Raw genomic sequence first — 20133 nt, forward strand, 5'->3', positions numbered from 1 at the left:
TCTTTCAAAAAAAAAGGATTCCCTGAAGGATCAGTATTACTATTGCTCTTTTCTGCTGTATGTGTATTAAGAATTGGCTAAAATTTGAGGAAGCTTATTTTTCTGCCATTCTGTTTATGTCTTCTTTCTGAGAAACCCCAAAATCTGCTAATAAAAGTTTTTTTAGATTTTTTCTCTTATGCCCAGTTTGATTGTCCCCAAAGACTACCAAGGAGCCGATAACACTGTAAAACACATGAGAGTTTTATTACAGGTCCAGGCCTGGGCTCTCAACTATCATCGACGCAGTGGATTTGAATTGGGAGCCCCAACTCTAAGAACATCTCTAAAAACTGATTAGTGCATCCAGCGGTGGGAATGGACCTAGTAAAAGTGGTTGAATGGCTTTGGGGTTGATGCCTTTTAAATTGATTGGCTAGAGTATAGGGTCCAAGCTGCTGGGGTGTATGAGTCAAACTGCAGGGTCTTAGGATGTTATTAATCACCTTAATTGCCCTGAAAAGACACCTGGAACTTTGGGTAGTTCCCTGTTATCTGCTAAAATAGTTGTACCTTGATCCTGGGTCAGGTCTCATTTTCAAGTTGTGTGTGTGTGTGTGTGTGTGTGTTTCAATTATTTGTTTGAGAGGTAGAGTTACAGACACAGAGAGAGGGAGACAGAAAGGTCTTCCATCTGTGATTCACTCTCCAAGTGGGTGCAACGAAGCCAGAGCCAGGAGCTTCTTCTGGGTCTCCCACGTGGATGCAGGGCCCCAAACATGTGCACCATCTTCTGCTTTCCCAAGCCATGGCAGAGAGCTGGATTGGAAGAGGAGCAGCTGAGATATGAACCAGTGCCACAAGCAGAGCATTAGCCCACTAAGCCACAGTGCCGGCCCTCAAGTTCTTTTTACTTTTATCTCCAACAATTGAATAACTGTTTGGTGTGTATGTATTGACAGCAGTGCTTGAAGACCCAGAGCTTAGGACTCTTCTTTGCTATTTTGGAATGTTTTAAATTCCTTTTCTCTGAATAAGAAAAATACATAAATGTAGTAAAAGAAGATGATTTATATTTCTCCTTTTGAAAGATGAATATATTACCTTTATTAGTATTATACAGCCCTAATTTTCATATGTCCCACAGAAAATATTAAAAACATGAGCTGTCTGAAAGCAAGTTTGTAGTCATTTTGTATTCTAACACTAATAAGATTCTTAAAATCTCTTGTTAAAATGAGTAACTTTCTAAATTTCCTCTTTAAGAATACTCAGAGTGCATTGACCGACACTATCTCAACAATTTACCTTGGTTAAATTTTAATTAATTTTCTATGGAAGCAATCCATCAATTCCTTATTAATAATTATTTTCATATTTTATAAACTCTACTAGAAGATCTAAGATGTTACTGTCTTGCTTAAGTTTTAGATAACGGTATATATGACTTTATAAGATTTCTTATTTTAATACCATAATTTAAATTGAAAATGTAGGCATTTTCAGTTATTAAAAAAGGTAGTTCTCCCAAAGCTATCCTTCGAAAAAATGGAAAAGTAACATGAGTTTTAACTTGGCAAATGTGAGGAAGAGTATCTGAGTCACAAGATGAGTCAGGAGGGTGAGGTTTGTTTGTTCTTGTCCATCTCTTTTAAGGGAGTACAATCCTAAGTGTTCGGAAAATGATCCCTTTTGTTTGTTTTTCGATGATGGGAGCTGAAGGCTCATTGAAGCCATGTCCTCCATCCCTCCCAACCCTCTTTGAGAGGTAAAGAGGAGAAGGGAGGGAGGGAGGGAGAGAGATTCAATCTGCTGATTTACTTACTACCAGACACCTGAATCAGCCCTGGCTGGATCTGAGCCAGGAGTCTCCCACGTGGGTGGCAGGAATCCAGTCATTTGAGCCATCTCTGCTGCCTCCCAGGATTCACATTAGCAGGAAGGTGGAGTCAGGACCTAGAGCTGGGTGTGGAACCCAGGATCTCTTACATGGGATGTGCACATCTTAACCACTAGGCCAAATGCTTGCCCCTTACATGTAGAATCAGAAAGTACTTGAATATCCTACAACACATCTAGTGTACAGTGCTGGGAAATGTAAGTACTTGAATAACTACTAAAGTTTTTGGTGACAACTCATTAAGTCACTTTGTTCAATGCCTAGAAGTACTGTTTTTTATTTTTTTTATTTTTATTTTTATTTTTTTGACAGAGTGGACAGTGAGAGAGAGAGAGAGAGAAAGCTCTTCCTTTTTCCATTGGTTCACCCCCTAATGGCTGCTGTGGCCGGCGCACCACGCTGGTCCAAAGCCAGGAGCCAGGTGCTTCTCCTGGTCTCCCATTCGGGTGCAGAGCCAAGCACTTGGGCCATCCTCCACTGCACTCCCGGGCCACAGCAGAGAGCTGGACTGGAAGAGGAGCAACTGGGACAGAATCCAGCACCCCAACCAGGACTAGAACCTGGTGTGCCGGCACCGCAGGCAGAGGATTAGCTTATTGAGCTGCAGTGCCGGCCTATCATTTGTTTTTGAAAGCTAGCTTTTTTGTGGCTTTATTTGTTTTTTAATTTAATTTATTTGAAAGGCAGAGTTAGAGGGAAACACACACAGAGATATAGTAATCTGCTGTGTCACTTTGCACATGGCCCAGTGGCCAGCAGCCAGGTCTCCCATGTTGGTGCAGGGGCCCAAGCACATGCACCATCCTCTGCTGCTTTCCCAGGCACATAGGCAGGGAGCTAGATGGGAAGTGAAGCAGCCAGGACTTGAACCAGCACCCAGATACTCCATAATGTTGGCCCTACATCTTGGCTTTAAAAAATATTTATGACTTGGCTTCCAATCTAGCCATTTTTAAATACACTAGATATTTATGTATAGACTCTATAAATTGTGCAGTCAGCCCCTCAGCCAGTAAGTACTGAGTATTTAGTGTGTGACTTATTTTATTGTATTAATTAATGTATTTATTTATTTGAAAGTCAGAGATACACAGAGAGAGAAGGAGAGGCAGAGAGAGAGAGAGAGAGAGGTCTTATATCTGCTGGTTCATTTTCTAATTGGCCACAACAGCCAGAGCTGCGCCAATCCGAAGCCAGGAGCTAGGAGCTTGTTTTGGGTCTCTCACACAGGTGCAGAGGCCCAAGGACTTGAGCCACCTTGTACTGCTTTTCTAGGCCATAGCAGACAGCTGGATCGGAAGTGGAGCAGCAGGGTCTCGAACCAACTCCCATATGGGATGCTGGCACTGCAGGCGGCGGCTTCACCTGCTATGCCATAGCGCCAGCCCTGTGTGTGACTTATTTTAATACTTACTGGAAAGAAAGAAGGGAGAAGATGGAGAAGTGGTTGGAGAAGAGATAGTATATCCCTAACATTTTACTGGCATAAAGAATCTCAAGGTGGGTTTTAGCTGCATCAGGTTTGTAGGAATAGTGATGAATGGAAAAGATTAGATAGCTCTTTGCCTTTAAATTGTACCTCAGGGGCTTTTTAAGAAGCTGTTTATTTTCAAGGTAAATGTGTTCACAGGCATGTTGCCTTGCCTCTGAGAAAAATCATAACTACTCATCCAGAACAGCTATCAATAATATTGCAGTATTTCTAAGGTATTTAAAGCAAAAGGAAGAAAATAGATTTGAAATATTATTTTAATGGCTTTTGCCACAGAATGAGTTAATATTACAACTATAAAATACATGGTTATTAATAAGACCCCTCTGTTTGATCTGAGAAAAATCATTAGGAGTCTTAAAAGTGGCAAGTGCAGGCAAGGACATTCCAGCAAAGGGGTTATAGGGAAATTGAGTTATAGAATTTATTCTGTAGTAAAATGGGGAAAAGATAAGGTGGGAAGTTAAATGGAGGCTAAATAATATCTAGGGCTTTAGACTTTATCCTGTTTACATAAGGAATCCACTAGACAATTAAGCACAGGAACTAGCAGTTCGGCTGAATTTACCGTGTAGAGAGATTATCTTTGGCAGCTGTGAAGAAGGGTGGGTTCACCTAAGTATCTTTATTTGGTGACTTATAATCCCTCTATAGTATTCCCCAATATTATTACTGTTACTCATTCATGAAGACTGTGGAATGATGTCTTCCTGAACTTAAATGTAATCCTTCAGGTGCCTCAATTTCAACTTTTTAAACTACTGCTCATGTCTCAGCCTCAGTAAGTAGAATCTGATATTTTCCCTAAATATTATGGTGCTACATTTCTGATTTCTCTCTATTAATGATATACTCTAGAGGAAATGATCCACTTACTGTTTGGAGAGGCATTGTCTTTCCTTTTCTACTTATAATACACTTTAGTGATTTTATGTTCCAATTCCCCCACCACCACCACCTTTTCTGCAAACTGAGGCAAAACTACGATGGCAAAAAGAAAATAGTTCACCAATATATACATGTGAAATTAATTATGGACTGGGTCCCTGTTTGGCTAATATTATTAACTTTGAGAAACTCCTCTGAATGCTTGACTGACTGGTGTCAGGTTAGATAAGCAGAGTTTTATGTTCAATATCGATACATTTGATTAGTAATTTTGGAATATAAAACACTTATTAATATTCGCTTAACATGTATTGAACATCTATTAAATGTATTGTGCAGAACACCAGTGAAAAAGGTTGTAGCTTCTGCTTTGAGGTAGAGGATACACGTAAATGAATAAGCAACAGCAAAAAATTTTGTAGTATTTTTATTGCATTAGCCCTCCTATACCCCATCCCAAGAGTAAGGCCATCTAATTTCATTATAGAAAATGGAGAAATTGCATTTCTTGTAACACTTTATTTTTATCTATTTCATTAAAGAAGAAATGATCTGTAATATAAGGTTGAAAAATTTTCAGTGTTGTGTTCGTGAAATGTATATTTGAATTTTTGAATAAATTATTTTAAGTACATGTGTGTGTGTTGCTTTCATTAGAGCAATGTAACGATATTTATGATACAGTTCAAAATATGTGCTCCTGAAAAACCTCAAAGGCTGGGGTGGGTGTTTGGCCTACCTGTTAAGTTGTCCTCACTGGAGAAACCTGGGTTTGAGTCTTGGCTCTAGCTCCCAAATCCAGATTCCTGTTTTTGTTTTAATTTGTTTTGTTTTTTGAGAGAGAGAGAGAGAGAGAGAGAGAGAAAGGTCTTCCTTCCCAACTGACACGTCAGAAGTGGATTTTTATGTAAAAGGGAGGGAGAGGACTTGGGATTTCTTTCTTTTTTGTTTTTGTTTTTGTTTTTGTTTTTGTTTTTGGCAGGCAGAGTTAGAGAGAGAGAGAGAAAGAAGAGGAGCAACCGGAACAGGACCGGCGCCCCAACCGGGACTAGAACCTGGAGTGCCGGCACCGCAGGCGGAGGATTAGCCTAGTGAGCCGCTGCGCCGGCTAGCTTCCTGTTAATGTGCTGACTCTGGAGGCAGCAAGGGGACAGGTCAAGTGGTTGGGTCCCTGCCATCTATGTAGGAGACCTAGATGACAGTACTGACTCCCAGCCTAGCCCGAGCCTAGCCATGCTGGCATTTGGGGAATAAACCAATCAATAATAATCTCTCTGACTGCTTTTGTCTCTTTGCCTCTTAGAAAAAAAATAAATAAATAAATAAATAGCCAAACTCACAGGTCTGGGGAAAACATGGATAAGGTAGACAGAGTACTAAAATAAACCATCTTGAAAATATTAAGAGCAAAATTAATTCTGACACATATTAAGCACCATAGCCTATCACTTAACAAGCTTTAAACTGGAGCTTGTGCTTCATATTTTGAGGTAGTTTCTTGAATTCATTTGCTTCCGTAGAAACGAATTTTATGGGGAAGGAAAAATAAAGGAGACATCAGTAAAAAAAAGGGGGGGGGGCAATTTTGTAAAAATTGATGAGCCGGTATGTATCTGCTTTTATTAATCATGTTTTTGTGTTTTTGTGTTTTTGTTTTTGTTTTTGTTTTGAGGGGGAAGGTAGGGTAAAAATAAGAAATTTTATCTTTGCAACTCTTCTACACCGGTAGTTTTCAGCAGATAGTAATGTTTGAAAGCCTCTTGGTTCTTGAATCCACTAAACTAGCTGTTACTTTCTCAGAAAGAAGGCACTTTTGGCCGGCGCCGCAGCTCAATAGGCTAATCCTCCGCCTGTGGCGCCAGCACCCCGGGTTCTAGTCCCGGTCGGGGTGCCGGATTCTGTCCCGGTTGCCCCTCTTCCAGTCCAGCTCTATGCTGTGGCCCGGGAGTGCAGTGGAGGATGGCCTAAGTGCTTTGGGCCTGCACCCGCATGGGAGACCAGGAGGAAGCACCTGGCTCCTGCCTTTGGATCAGCGCAGTGCACCGGCCGCAGCGCACTGGCCGCGGTGGCCGTTGGAGGGTGAACCAACGGTAAAGGAAGACCTTTCTCTCTGTCTCTCTCTCACTGTCCACTCTGCTTGTCAAAAAATTAAAAAAAATACAAAAGAAGGCACTTTAGGGGCTGACGCTGTGGTGTAGCGGGTTGATGCCCTGGCCTGAAGCGCCGGCATCCCATATGGGCGCTGGTTCTAGTCGCGGCTGCTCCTCTTCCAATCCAGCTCTCTGCTGTGGCCTGGAAAAGCAGTGGAAGATGGCCCAAGTCCTTGGGCCCCTGCACCCACGTGGGAGACCTAGAAGAAGCTCCTGGCTCCTTCCTGGCTTCTGGTTGGCGCAACTCCGTCTGTTGTGGCCATCTGAGGAGACCTCTCTCTGTCTCTGCCTCTCTGTCTTTCAAATAAATAAAATAAATTTTTTTAAAGGCACTTTTTGTATTCAGTTTTTTCTTACACCTTCATCTATTAAGACTTTCTATTTAATATAAAGAAAACTTGCTCCCTCATACCTTACTGTGATTTAAGTTTTTAACTTTATAATGGTATAAAAGCAATAAGCATTCAGCAGAAACTACTTCTAATTTTGCTCTGTTCCTGGGTTAAGTGATGCGATGCTCGTAAGCTGCTGAACAGCAGCAGTGAGCCCCAGCCCCCTGCCAGGCCCATGACAAGGGTAAACAAATATTCCACAGCGCTGACTGTATTGCCATTGTTTTTTACATACAGGTACTCAATACATTACCTAAAATATTCAATATTTTATTTTAAAATGAGATGCCATATGTGTGGGGTCTTCAGACAGTTCATGGAAAATGTATATTATTAGAGAAGTGCATGGATTTCAAGATTTTCTACACCAATATAAGCTTAATTTTTGTTTTTCTATCAACCTTTTGAAGTATCTTCATATTGAAGCAGCTGAAACAATGTATTGTCTCATTTCCAGTGATATGGGCCATAATACATATATCTGCACAGGCAATATAACATGGAAAAATCAGTTTTGTTATTATAACACTTTATTTAAGGATATATGTGGTTTATATTGCATTAAATTATTTATTTATTTTAGATTTTATTTATTTATTTATTTATTTGAAAGTCACAGAGTTACACAGAGAGAAGAGGCAGAGAGAAAGAGAGGTCTTCCATCCGCTGTTCACTCCCTCGTTGGCCACAACAGCCGGAGCTGCGCCGATCCAAAGCTAGGAGCCAGGAGCTTCTTCTGGGTCTCCAATGTGGGTGTAGAGGCCCAAGGACTTTGGCCATCTTCTGTTGCTTTCCCAGGCCATAGCAGAGAGCTGAATCAGAAGAGGAGCAGCCGGGACTAGAACCGGCGCCCATATGGGATGCCGGCGCTTCAGGCCAGAATATTAACCTGCGCCACAGCACTGGCCCCTGGATTAAATTATTTCTAAGGGTTATTTCTGTTAAGCCATGATCAGTTATTTATGTGGATTAGTCTGATTTTGAAAGCCTGAAAATGGTCTATTTTAGAATAAAATGACTTAAATCTTTTTCAAGAATATATATTATAAGAGGTCTTATTCTGAATTTTTATTGCGTACTTACTAATGCACACATTTTTTAAATTGTTTATTCCCCTGCCCCTTTTTTAAAGTGTTGAAAATGCTGTTTACTTTTTGATGTCTTTGGTTGAGTCTGAAACTCATGTTTTACTTGCTTATGCTTGCAGAAGGTATCTTTGGAAAAACATTCAAGTAACTGGCAATATTGTATTCAAGGAACAGAACTGGAATGGGAGGGAAACTTGAATGTTCCGTGTGCTCTGAACTATGAACTATTGGAGATAAAGTGAATTAAATTTCAGAAAGAAAAATGAAGTGCAAGTGCTTAGGAACAGAAGAGAGGTTGATTCAGCCTATCTAGTAGGACCTCTGTGATCAGCTTAGCATCCGCAGTACTGGAATATCTTGTGTGACCTCCATGATCAGCTTAGTGTTGTCCTGGATTATCTTGGCACTTAGCAAACAGTTTGGTGTGTATTATGGCAGGTACATACAAACAGAAAGGTAACTGATAGAAATATTTATTGTGCATTTTCTTTATTAGAAGAAGAGATTTATCAACAGTGTTTGACTCTTGATTAAATTGGAAATTATAGTATCAGCGCTGGATTTTTTTCCCCATGAACATCATAAAATCATTCTTCGTAATCTTGCTATTTTTGTTTTCTTTTAGTTGATGCTGATGAAATTAAAAGGCTAGGAAAGAGATTTAAGAAACTTGATTTGGACAATTCTGGTTCATTGAGTGTGGAGGAGTTCATGTCTCTGCCTGAATTACAACAGAATCCTTTGGTACAACGAGTAATAGATATATTTGACACAGATGGGAATGGAGAAGTAGACTTTAAAGGTAAGAAAGTAAGATTTTTTAAATGACAATTTAGACAACCTCTGGTTGGCTCTATGTATAAAAATAACTGGAAAATGTTTTTCTTGGTGATCTTATAAATTATGTTAAAATCTGAAAATTTTGGATGTTGTACCTTAATGAACTAAGATCCTTACTTTTTGGTTCATAAATGATCAAGTTGTCCTTTAGGGTAGTCCACAAAACGGAGGGAATTAGTATTTCCTTTGTTTTTAGAAGATTAATCTCAGTTTAGGACAATTTACAATATTAGAAACTGAATTTAAAGAAGAAACTTAAACAGTGAGACCAACATTAAAAAATATAAGAAGTAGTAATTAGGATGTGAACATTATGTTACAACAAGATTTATTTATTTTAGTTAATTTAGCTTTTACAAACAATGGTGCTTTTAAAATTAAAATGATGAAGAATGACCTTTTGTCATGAAACTTCCCACAGCGTATATATATATTTTTTAAAGATTTATTTATTTATTTGAAGGCAGAGCTTAAGAGAGAGAGAAACGAAGTTTCCATCTGCTGGCACACTTCCCAAATGGCCACATCGGCCAGGATGGGGCCAGGCTGAAGCCAGAAGCCAGGAATTTCATCCGAGTCTCCCATGTGGGTACAGAGGTCCAGGGATTTGGGATCTTCCACTGATTTCTCAGGCACATTAGCAGAGGGCTGGATTGGAAGTTGAGCAGCTGGGACTCCAACTGGTGCTCATACGGGATGTTGGTGCCACAGGCAGCAACTTTACCCACTGCACCACAGCATCAGTTCCTCCTCTCTCCCCTCCAGCACATTTAACTGATTCTGAATTTTGGAATGGAAGTCTGCAATTATTTTTTATTATGAAACAAGTACAAGTATTTTTTTAAAGATTCATTTATTTATTTGACATGCAAAGCGAGAGAGAGAGGTATCTTCTATCCTGTGGTTTACTCCCCAAATGGCCACAGTGGCCTTGGTTGGGCAAAGCTGAAGCCAGGAGCTTCATCCCTTTTTTTTTTTTTTTTTTTTTTTTTTTTTTTTTTTTTTTTTTTTACAGGCAGAGTGGACAGTCAGAGAGAAAGGTCTTCCTTTGCTGTTGGTTCACCCTCCAATGGCCGCCGCGGCCAGCACACCGCGCTGATCCAAAGGCAGGAGCCAGGTACTTCTCCTGGTCTCCCATGGGGTGCAGGGCCCAAGGACTTGGGCCATCCTCCACTGCACTCCCTGGCCACAGCAGAGAGCTGGCCTGGAAGAGGGGCAACCGGGACAGAATCCGGTGCCCCGACCGGGACTAGAACCCAGTGTGCCAGCGCCGCAAGGCAGAGGATTAGCCTAGTGAGCAGCGGCGCCGGCCTGAGCTTCATCCAAGTCTTCCACAGGGTTGGTAGGAACTAAGTACTTGAGTGATCATCCGCTACTTCCCAAGTGCTTGAGCAGGGAATTGGTTGCAAAGTGGAATAGCTGGGACTCTATAATCAGTACTCTGAAATGCCCACCCCGGTAGTCTTTTTTTTTTTAAAGCCCTTTTTGCAGTCATATTCTAAAAGGAAAGAATCTAAATAAAGAATATGTTTATGAATGTTATGCTTTGTGGTATTAAACAAATATTTTTTCAAATTGATCAATCTTAGCATTCCAGGTTCAAATAAGAAAAAACATACGTCAGAAGAACTTTGGCATTTTCAGTTTTAATACTGCTAATGATGATAATTTCTTTTGTGGCAAGGAAATGCCCTCTGAATTTTTAACATAAAATTTTTAGTGCAAAAAACTGAAAATTTTTATTTTCACTCTTATTCAGAATTCATTGAGGGAGTCTCTCAGTTCAGTGTCAAAGGAGATAAGGAACAGAAGTTGAGGTGTAAGTATTTGTCTTTACTGACTTCTTTTTCCATCTTCTTCCGTTACCATTCCATGCTGTATTATAAACTAGTTTTAAAATCTTCTGAAAGATCTCTTTTATTCCAGATTTTTAGAGATAACAGAAATTTCACCTTCTGGTGAGAATCCTTACAGGATATTTGAATTGTATGTTATTGCAGCTTGTTGCTTCTGTATTTAGGAAGGTGCCATCTCCATAGTCATAATTCTAGATGTTTGGCAATTTATTCTTTCCTTTCTCAAAAGTGTTCATTTAGTGATTGCCATGAATTTTCCCTCCTCTTTTCAGTTGCTTTCCGTATCTATGACATGGATAAAGATGGCTATATTTCCAACGGGGAACTCTTCCAGGTGTTAAAGATGATGGTGGGGAACAATCTGAAAGACACACAGTTACAGCAAATTGTAGACAAAACCATAATAAACGCAGATAAAGATGGAGATGGAAGAATATCCTTTGAGGAATTCTGTGCAGTAAGTACAAAAGAGCTGGTTCTTCTATTAGTTATGTTTCAAAAACATGCTTTCAAAGCCACATAAGGGTATTTCTTAAAGGTATTTTGCCCTAAAAATTTATATATGTGATTTTTATTTCAAAGTTCCATATTCAGTTTAAAATGTGTGCATTTGATAATTGTTAGTTATAAAATTGTTATTCTCAGGATATAGTGCACTCAGATAAGATGCCAAAAGAAGTACTAGTAACTTATTTATTGTTGATAGCTTCCAGGTTACAAGTAGGTTGTAATCTTAAGGTTTATTTAAAAATAAACATGTTTCAAAATACCTTTTTAGGAAGACATGATTATGAATTTTTTGCTGAGAATACCAGAAACTTGGCTTCATGGGAACAAAATGAACTTACCTGCTAAGCTCTGTGTGAAGGTGGTGATGACACTAATAGGGAGCCCTACAAAATGAACTCTGTGGAAGCTGGGACAACAGCTTGACTTCCCAGTTGATTACTTTTCTTCAGTGAATCCAGGGATTTCCTATGAATCATTGCATCCAAACTGGAACTTGACCACTCAGCTTCTCTTCTCTAATTATTCCCATACAACAAAGATAGGAGCTTTTGGATGTGTTAGAAAGATTTTTTTCCTGCATGCTAACGCTACCACAGAATACAAGAGTAGCCACAGTAGAACCAAAGATAACAAAAGGTTTTGAAATTTCTCCATTCATTTATGACTGAATACTTTTTTGTATTAAGTTGTGTATTAAGAGTTGAAGTGATTTCAGTAGAAGTTAATATTCTTTTAGCATCTTCTTTCATCATAAGGGAGTTCTTATTTTTGTATTTTGTTTCAGCAAATGAGGTGGTACTGTAGGATAAAGCACAGATCACATCTTTTTGGAAGAGTTTGATAGATTTGAGACTATAGATTCTGACCTTTTTTCAGGAAGTACTGCTACAACTATCTGCTATCCCTTCCATTTCTCCTCCTTCACCATTGCCAAAGATCACTGACAGACTCCTGGGTAGGGGTGACGTGCGACTAGGCGGTAGTGACATCATAGATGTAGCCATTTTCAAAAGAAGGAAAGAAAAGAAATCCCAAGCCTTGGGGGAACAAAATAAATGGGAAACTCTGGGACGAAGTGCTGTGGAGAGGATGCATATAAATGAAGTCTGCTTTCAGTCAGGAAACAATGCAGCAGATACAAGTGCACTTGTCAATGGAAGGAAATTAAAATACAGCTTTTCATAGGAATATGGCTATTATTTACACTGAAGAAATAAGCTAAGTTTTGAATTTGTTTTTAATATTTGTGATAAATAGCCTTGTATTTTTGAGGGATATAGTTTATGAATGAGGAAAAATGTCTGTTTTATATTTGAAACTAACTTTCCTAAAATTCATCAGGCCCCTAAATTTGGCTTCATTGAGTTCTTTTTTTGACTTCTCAAGCTATGACAGTGAAAAAGATGGGAAAAGTTAGCCTAAAAGATTACATACTGTATATCTACTCTAAAAATTTTCAGAAGCAGGTAGACATTGTGGTGCGACAGATTAAGCCACTGCTTGGGAATCCCACATCTCACATCAGAATGCTTGTTTTTTTTCCCAGCTACTCCTTTTCCAACTTTGCTTCTTTTAATGCCATTGTAGGAGGCATCAGATAATGGCTAATGTGCTTGTACCCCTATTGGGAGACCCAAATGAAGTTCCAAGCTCCTGGCTTTAGCCTGGCCTAGCCCTGGTTGTTGTGGGCATTTGAGGAATGAACCAGTAAATGGAACATTGATTCATTCTCTCTTTCTCTGTCTCTATTGACCCATCTCTCTTGTTGACAATCTGCCTTCAAGTATGTGAAAAGAAACACTAAAAATTTTTTTCAGAGAATTTTTAGATGATTAGTGACAGGATGAAAGTTGATGGGTTGAACACTTGTTTATTTTTGCTTTCTTCTAAAACTCCAATAAAATGAGATGGATTGATTCACCCTAGCTGGAAATGGAGGAGAGTCTGTAGACTGGGAAACATGAGGCAGAGCGTATGTGTGTGTGCGTGCGTGCGTGTGTGTGAGAGAGTTGATGAATTAAGTGAAAATAAACATGTGCATGTTGACACCTCTGTCTAGCCTGCTCTGGACCTGACTCTGTGGCAGCTAAACTTAACACTTTCCAGGCCAGAGAGAGGAAAGCTTTCTTGAGAAATCTTAGCTCCTTAAAGAAATGATCCCAATATATCATGCAAGTGTAGCTTACAGTCGGCAGCCCCATCATGTACACGGAGGTCCAAGTGTTCTTTCCACAGAAGTAGCACCAAGGATCACCAGGCAGTGGAGGAAAACCTCTAATGAGGAACACAGAAAGAAAAAGGAGGGAAGAAGCAGGTTAGGCAAAGCCAGTAAAATCTTTAAAAGCAAAATAAAATCCTGTCATCATTATTCTCAGGGATATAATATATTGACTCTTGAAGGAAAACTGGATGATATATAGAAGAGCCCTTTGTATTTAGAGATCCATTTTAGGAGTTGTGACACCTGGATTTGTGGGTTTTCAGAAGGAAAAATAAAATCGTCAAAAAAAATCAAGAAAATACCTCAAAACCAGGAATAGTATATTTCCTGACTGAAAGGACCTGCTGAGTTCCCAGCATAGTTAGTATAAACAAAATAATATGGACCTGGGCACCTTGTCATATAATTTCAAAACAGAAGTGGTTCTGTGCATTTACCAAGCTGAGGTGGTAGTGTGGAGGAGTGAAGAGGAGCTTCATAAAACAATCAAGAATCATGATGGTAAAGTTTCTCAGCAGAATTGGAAAGCAGAAGATGGTGGAGCATTACCTTTGTAATTCTGAGGGACACTATATCCAACCTAAACTTCTCTACAAACTCAGTGACATTAGAGGTAAAATGAAGTCATCTTCAGGTTTGTAAGGCGGCCCTTTTTTGGTGACCATTTGGAGGATGTGCTTCCACTGGATTAAGGGTGCAAAAAGAAGCTAGTTGAGAGGATCCAGGAAGCAGAGGATCTTAACATGAGCAAGGCAGGGGAGGGGACTCCAGGGTGATGGTGAAGAAAGATCCAAAGAGGATGGACCTAGAGTGCAGGTGAGGTTGGAGCAGGTCTGAAGACTTTGGAAGTGCTTCTCAGACAGGATAGAATTACATGATATATTTGTATTTTTTAAAAAGATTTATTTATTTGAATGCAAAGTTAGAGAGGAAGAGATCTTCCATACACTGGTTCACTCCCCATATAGCTGCAACAGCCAGGACTGGGCTAGGCTAGGCTCAAGTCAGGAACGTAATCCGGGGGCCCAAGTGTTTGGACCATCTTTGACTGCTTAGCAGGGAGCTGGATAAGAAATGGAGCAGTTGGGACTGAAACAAGTGCTCCTGTGGGATGTGGATGTTAAAGGTGTAGCTTAACCTGTTGCACCACAGTGCTAACCCCATATTTGAATATATCTAACAAGTTTAGGGTTGAATTAATCATACTCATAGAACATTTATCAAAGGAAAACATCTTAAAATTGTCAACTGTACCAAAATTAATATGCAGAAAAGAAGAAGTAATCATACTATGTGTGCCTTCCTGGTTGGCTCTTAACAATATTTTATATAGTCATAACAATGTAAGACTGAGTTTCTTTCTAATCAAGGTAAAGATAACTGTTGGAATGGTGCAACAAGTGGGGATTTATGGGGTTAGAAAATCAGAGGTAGAGGAGCACGGGAGTTAAATCTTCACCTTCTATTATGGGAAGTCAATAGAAAATGGGAAAAGCTTTAAATTAAGGAAAATTGACATGGGGGTGTCATTTGGAGATCTGGAGGTAAACAGTGAAAGTTTTAAGTGGTTGCCTCTGCTTAAAATGAAAGAGTAACGAACTGCTGTTTTCATCACAGCGCTTTTAGAATTAATTGGCTCTTTGTGCTTGATTTTTCAAATAAAAGTTTTAAAAAATAACATAGATGTAACTGTACTCAACAACACGGATTAAACTCACGGAGTTAAAGCAGCCGAGCATTAAAGAGATTCTCTTTATAAGATGTACGCAAAGAGGGGCTGTCACTGTGGCATAGCAGGTAAAGCTTCCACCTGCAGTGTCAGTAACCCGTATGGGCACCAGTTCATTTCCTGGCTGCTCCATTTCTGATCCCGCTCTCTGTTTGGCCTGGGAAAGCAGTAGAAGATGGCCTAAATCTTCGGGCCCCTGGCATCTGCATGGGAGACCCAGAAGTTCCTAGCTCCTGGTGTTGGATTGGCCCACTCCAGCAGTTGCAGCCATTGGGGAATGAACCATCAGATGGAAGACCTCTCTCTGTAACTCTACCTCTCAAATAAACAAATAAATTTAATAAACTGAACTATGTGTTAAGGGTCAAAATAATGGTTCTAGCACTTGTGTGTGTTGGGGGTGTTGCTGGGGTTTGAGATAAGAAGAGGTGAGAAGGCCTGTGCCTGGAAGGGAGCCAGAGAGAAATTCTGCTAAGAATGTAAACGTTGATTACTTGTGTGTTCATTTTGTGAAATTTCATCAGAATGTGGACATTTTTAACTTAATGTTCTCACTTTACATAGGTTATACTTAATAAAACATCCCCCTAAATAGATTACCATGTCAGTATTCTCTGAGATATATGAATATATAACTCTAAATATATTTAACTCCGTGCAAAAGTAACGTGCAGGACATTTTATTCATTTTCAACCCTAATATCCTCTAGGAGGCTGACAGTGAAGGTCATGTTTTATTTTGGGGGGTAATTTTTAGGGTGACATCTGGTTATCTTGTGATACTAGGTTTGTAGAGTAGGGCCCAACAAACTGCAGAGCAGGCTGAATTCTGCCCGTGACTTGTTTTTCTTTGTGTTTGAGATAAGAATGATTTTTACCTTTGTATTTATTTTTCATTTATTTGGAAAGCAGAGTTAGAGAGAGGGAAAGAGAAATCTTGTGTCTGCTGGTTTGTTCCCCAAATGGCCACAAGTGCTGGGGCTGGGCCAGGCAGAAGCCAGGAGCCTGCAATTCCATCTAGGTCTCCTCTACAGGTGATGGACTCGAGCACACGGGCCATTTCCACTAGCTTCCCAAGCACACTGGCAGGGAGATGGTTCAGGATAGATAGGTCTCAAAGCAGTGCTCGTATGGGATGCAGGCATCATAAGCAGTAATTAACCCACTGTGCCACAATGCTGTCTCCCAGTTTTTACAGTGTTGTCTTTTTAAACAAAAAAAAAATGTAGAAGAAACTATGTGGCCTACAAAGCCTAAAATATTTACTTTCTGGCTCTTTACAGAACAAATGTGCTCACCCTTATCCTAGACTACAGAAAAACAGTCTATATCCTAGGAGAAAGGAGCTATGAAAATTCTACTGGTGACCATTCAAAAAATTGTTTTTGAATATGCTTCTTCAGCAGTTTTGGGAGCATATTTAAAGTTTTTTTGAACTGCTCAAATAATGTGTTTTTTTGGAATTATAGTTGCGATAGGATGGTTAGCAACTAAAAAGTAGTTTCCCAAATATTGTTAAGCTGGATTTGTTCTATCTTTGCAGGTTGTAGGTGGCCTAGATATCCACAAAAAGATGGTGGTAGACGTGTGACTCTTTAAAGAGCACCACCCAACACTTTTGCTTTCTTCTCCATCTCTGAAGATCTGCTCAAGACGTCCAGCAATGCTCTCTGTGTATTTAAATGGAAGTATTTTTCTCTGTGAAGCCACATTTTCCAACATGAGCCTCATGAAGCCAACTAAGTGTTATTGAACTCTTACTCTCTCAATAACTCAGTGTAGCACTTTACAGTCTGAAGGACAGCAGCATGAGAAGAGCATATCATTGTGGTGGAGAAAGGGAAGGGTTGGCTTTTTAATTTATTTTTCTTCATCTTTTATAACAAGAAAGTATCTATATATACATATGTAAATATTTATATATAGATATATGTAGCTTTCTATATATGTAGTAGGTTGGCTTTTAATTTAATATACTTGATTCAGAAACAAAATGATAGAGTACTAAAGTGCCAAGCAGAACATACAGCATCCTTACTTTTATTTCACACAATTTTATATATAGATAGAAGATTGTACAATTTGAACCAGGTGTTAGGCCAGCTATTTTCCTTTTTCTGTGCTTTCTCCTTTGAGAGATTGACAAAGCATTTGTTAACGTCCTATTATTTTACCTTAATTACATTTTTGTAACAAAAGTGTCTAACTTTATTTATACCTACGAATATATTTCTAGGGACTGTGTCTCATTTCTGAGCAGCTTTAAATCCATCTCTGCTTGAGGAGAAAGTATAGTTCAGTGCTACTGCCAAGAGCTAGTTCTTGTGTTCAATATAGTAACTGCATAATGCTATGGCTGCTTCATTCTGTTACTTAGTAACTAGGAGCCGTTGCATTTATCAGATGTCCCCGAATAAATGTTACCAGTTGTGATTCTCTATAAAGGCCAGAAGCTATCTGAGGCAATTATGGTTTATCTGCTAGGTTATTTTATGAAGGATACCTGAAGCAATCATGTACCTGCTTAGGACATCCATTTGTTTCATTACATGGGTAAATAATTTGTCATTAAACTTGTGTTTGAACCATGAATTTCCCTTCTGTGTTGCGCAAGACTTTGCAGCTAATCTTTAAAAATGGTGATATTTAACGTGCATGTATGTATCTAGACACCCACATATATTTGTGATTCAAATGGGAGAAATCTTGCTAATCTATATGCCACAGAAGAGCAAAATTTATCTAAATTTATACCTCGTAAATGTCTTTTCCACAAGGCATAGAGAGTGCATGATGGTTTTTTCTTGGTTTGCCCGTGTATTTGGTAATGGATGCTAACTTAATAAATGTGTGTGATATAAAAGTAGTGTTATCATTTCCACCACTTGATATTATCCCTTCCCTTTTCTGCAAAGGTACTATTGGCTGGAAGAAAACGTTTCAGTTAGCTTTATACGATAGTAGTCTTCCCCTATATAGTTTTTCTATAAAAACTGGTTTTATAATCAAGAGTGGAAAAGGGCGGGTTGAATCAGGGTGAATGAATCTTATTAAATTGAGCACACCTGCCTGCCATCGCTGTTCCTTCAACTGAGTGCTGCACATCATGGGCTCTGTCTGTGAGAGAAAAATCCCGGTGCTTGGTGTCCTTGCATGACATGGAGTTTTGCATGTAGATCGATTTAAAATGTACCTCTTGTTTACATAATTTGCATAATTTTAAAAGATAATGTTGCCAAACTTTGGAAATGTTAATGTTCAAACTGAAAATCTCCACTACATGTAACTTTCTTCCTCTGGATCAGTACGTGGCTTAAAGTCCCAGCCAGTGGTTTGATCTGTTCCAGTGTCAACTGCCATGTGCTCTGCTTCAAGGGGGAACTAGTCTTTTGTGAATTTTTTGTACATAAGTATTTGTTACAAATATTTTAGCAAATGCTTTCTATTTCTCTTGCTTGTGCATATCTTGGCTGGCGTTACAGAAAAATAGTGCAAACATTATTTCCTTACTGGGGAATGAGGGTTTCTCTCTGGGTTTTTTTTGTTTTTTTGTTTTGTTTTGTTTTGTTTCTTTTTTCTTTTTTTAGTTTGTGTGTGGGGGTGGGGAAGGGATGGGGTGGTTTATGTTGAATGTTTAGTTTTTCTTCTGCATGATATGTCATGTTGTGGGATCTTTAGAAAACTTCATACTGTATGAATAAGAAAATAAAATATTTGAAACTTGTTTGAATGTATTCAGTAGTCTTTGGTGGACTTTCACAGCCATAGTTTTAATTCTTTATTAAAAACAACAACAACAACAACAACCAGTGAAGCAGTATTGAATCTGCAGGGCATGGATAAAGATGCTTTATCACTGAGTAAGAGGCAAGAAGTCACTACAAAGCCCTGGAGAACAACTCTGCCTCCGCCCCTCCCTGCCCTCATCTCTTCCTTTACTACTATCGTTTGCTCTGCCCTGCCCCAGCCACCTGAGCTCCTTGTGGCACATGCAGCCTTTGGCTTGCTACCACCTCAGACTTCCCAGTCTCTTAGCTCACGCCTTCAAGGCTTTGTTCAGGTATGTCCTGCCTGCTCTACTTTAAAATACAAATGTATCTGGGCTTTCTCCCACTTCATTTTTTCCCCTTCCCACAGCATTCGTCCTTTTCTGTGAGTCTGTATATTTGTCTTAATTGGCTGTTGAATAAAAGCTCTCCACTCCACAAAGGTCGAGATCTGTCTTGTTCACTGATAGCCCCAGTTGTCCAGAAGAATAGCCAGTTCTTAGTGACTGCCCAGTAAATAATGAATTAAACCTACGCCCTATTTACAGACTGAATTCATAACACTTTTCAGTACTTTTGTCACTGCGCATAAAAGGTAAGGATTATATTTTTTGAGGACATCCATATTGTCAAGTGCACACTAGTGAGATACTATGCAAATGATCTGCGGCTCCTTAGGGTATCCTAGGAGTTAAGCTTGTAAATCCTGAGCAGGTAGGTGGCACAAAGTCACATCTCCCTTTTATTTATTTATTTTTAAAGATTATTTATTTGAAAGGCCGTTAGAGAAGAAGGCGAGCTTCAATCCACTGGTTGGTTCACTCCCCAAATGGCTGCAATGGCCAGGGCTGGACCAGGCTGAAGCTAAGAGCCAGGAGCTTCTTCCACGTCTCCTATGTGGGTGACAGGAGCCCAAGGATTCAGGCCATCTTTCTGCTGCTTTTCCCAGACCATTAGCAGGGAGCTGGACAGGAAGTGGAGCAGCAGGGACATGAACTGGTGCCCATATAGGGAGTGCCAGCCCAACTCCTATCTACCTAATTTGTAAGTCTTTAAAGTGGATGACGCTTCATAAAGTGAAATACCAGCACACAGAGTAGTAAGAAATACTTGCAAACCATATATCAACACCTGATTAAAATATGGGCAACAAACTTGAATAGTAAAACAGATATACAGAAGGCCAAGAGGCACATGGAAAGATATGTGATTTGAGAAATGCAACTGAAGATAATTAGATACCACTTTATCCCCATTAAGGTGCACTATTATGCTCCCCCCAAAAAAATTTTCAGAAAACCTTGGAGAAATGTGGAGAAAC

At 39.4% G+C, this 20133-nt stretch overlaps 1 protein-coding gene across 1 annotated transcript in view; it reads left to right on the top strand.

The window, feature by feature from the left end:
• The window catches only part of PPP3R1 (protein phosphatase 3 regulatory subunit B, alpha), an 87473-nt gene extending 68704 nt beyond the window's left edge, over window positions 1–18769 (top strand). Inside the window, exons 3-6 of the mRNA XM_051842834.3 lie at window positions 8515–8691; window positions 10489–10548; window positions 10858–11042; window positions 16589–18769. Of these exons, the coding sequence (XP_051698794.1) occupies window positions 8515–8691; window positions 10489–10548; window positions 10858–11042; window positions 16589–16636 (470 nt within the window). The 3' untranslated portion in view covers window positions 16637–18769. The remainder of the gene's footprint in view (window positions 1–8514; window positions 8692–10488; window positions 10549–10857; window positions 11043–16588) is intronic.
• Window positions 18770–20133: the final 1364 nt, after the last annotated feature.

The sequence above is a fragment of the Oryctolagus cuniculus genome, chromosome 2 (assembly GCF_051225735.1).
Source record: "Oryctolagus cuniculus isolate XC-2025 breed Fujian yellow rabbit chromosome 2, ASM5122573v1, whole genome shotgun sequence".
Classification (NCBI taxonomy): Eukaryota; Metazoa; Chordata; class Mammalia; order Lagomorpha; family Leporidae; genus Oryctolagus; species Oryctolagus cuniculus.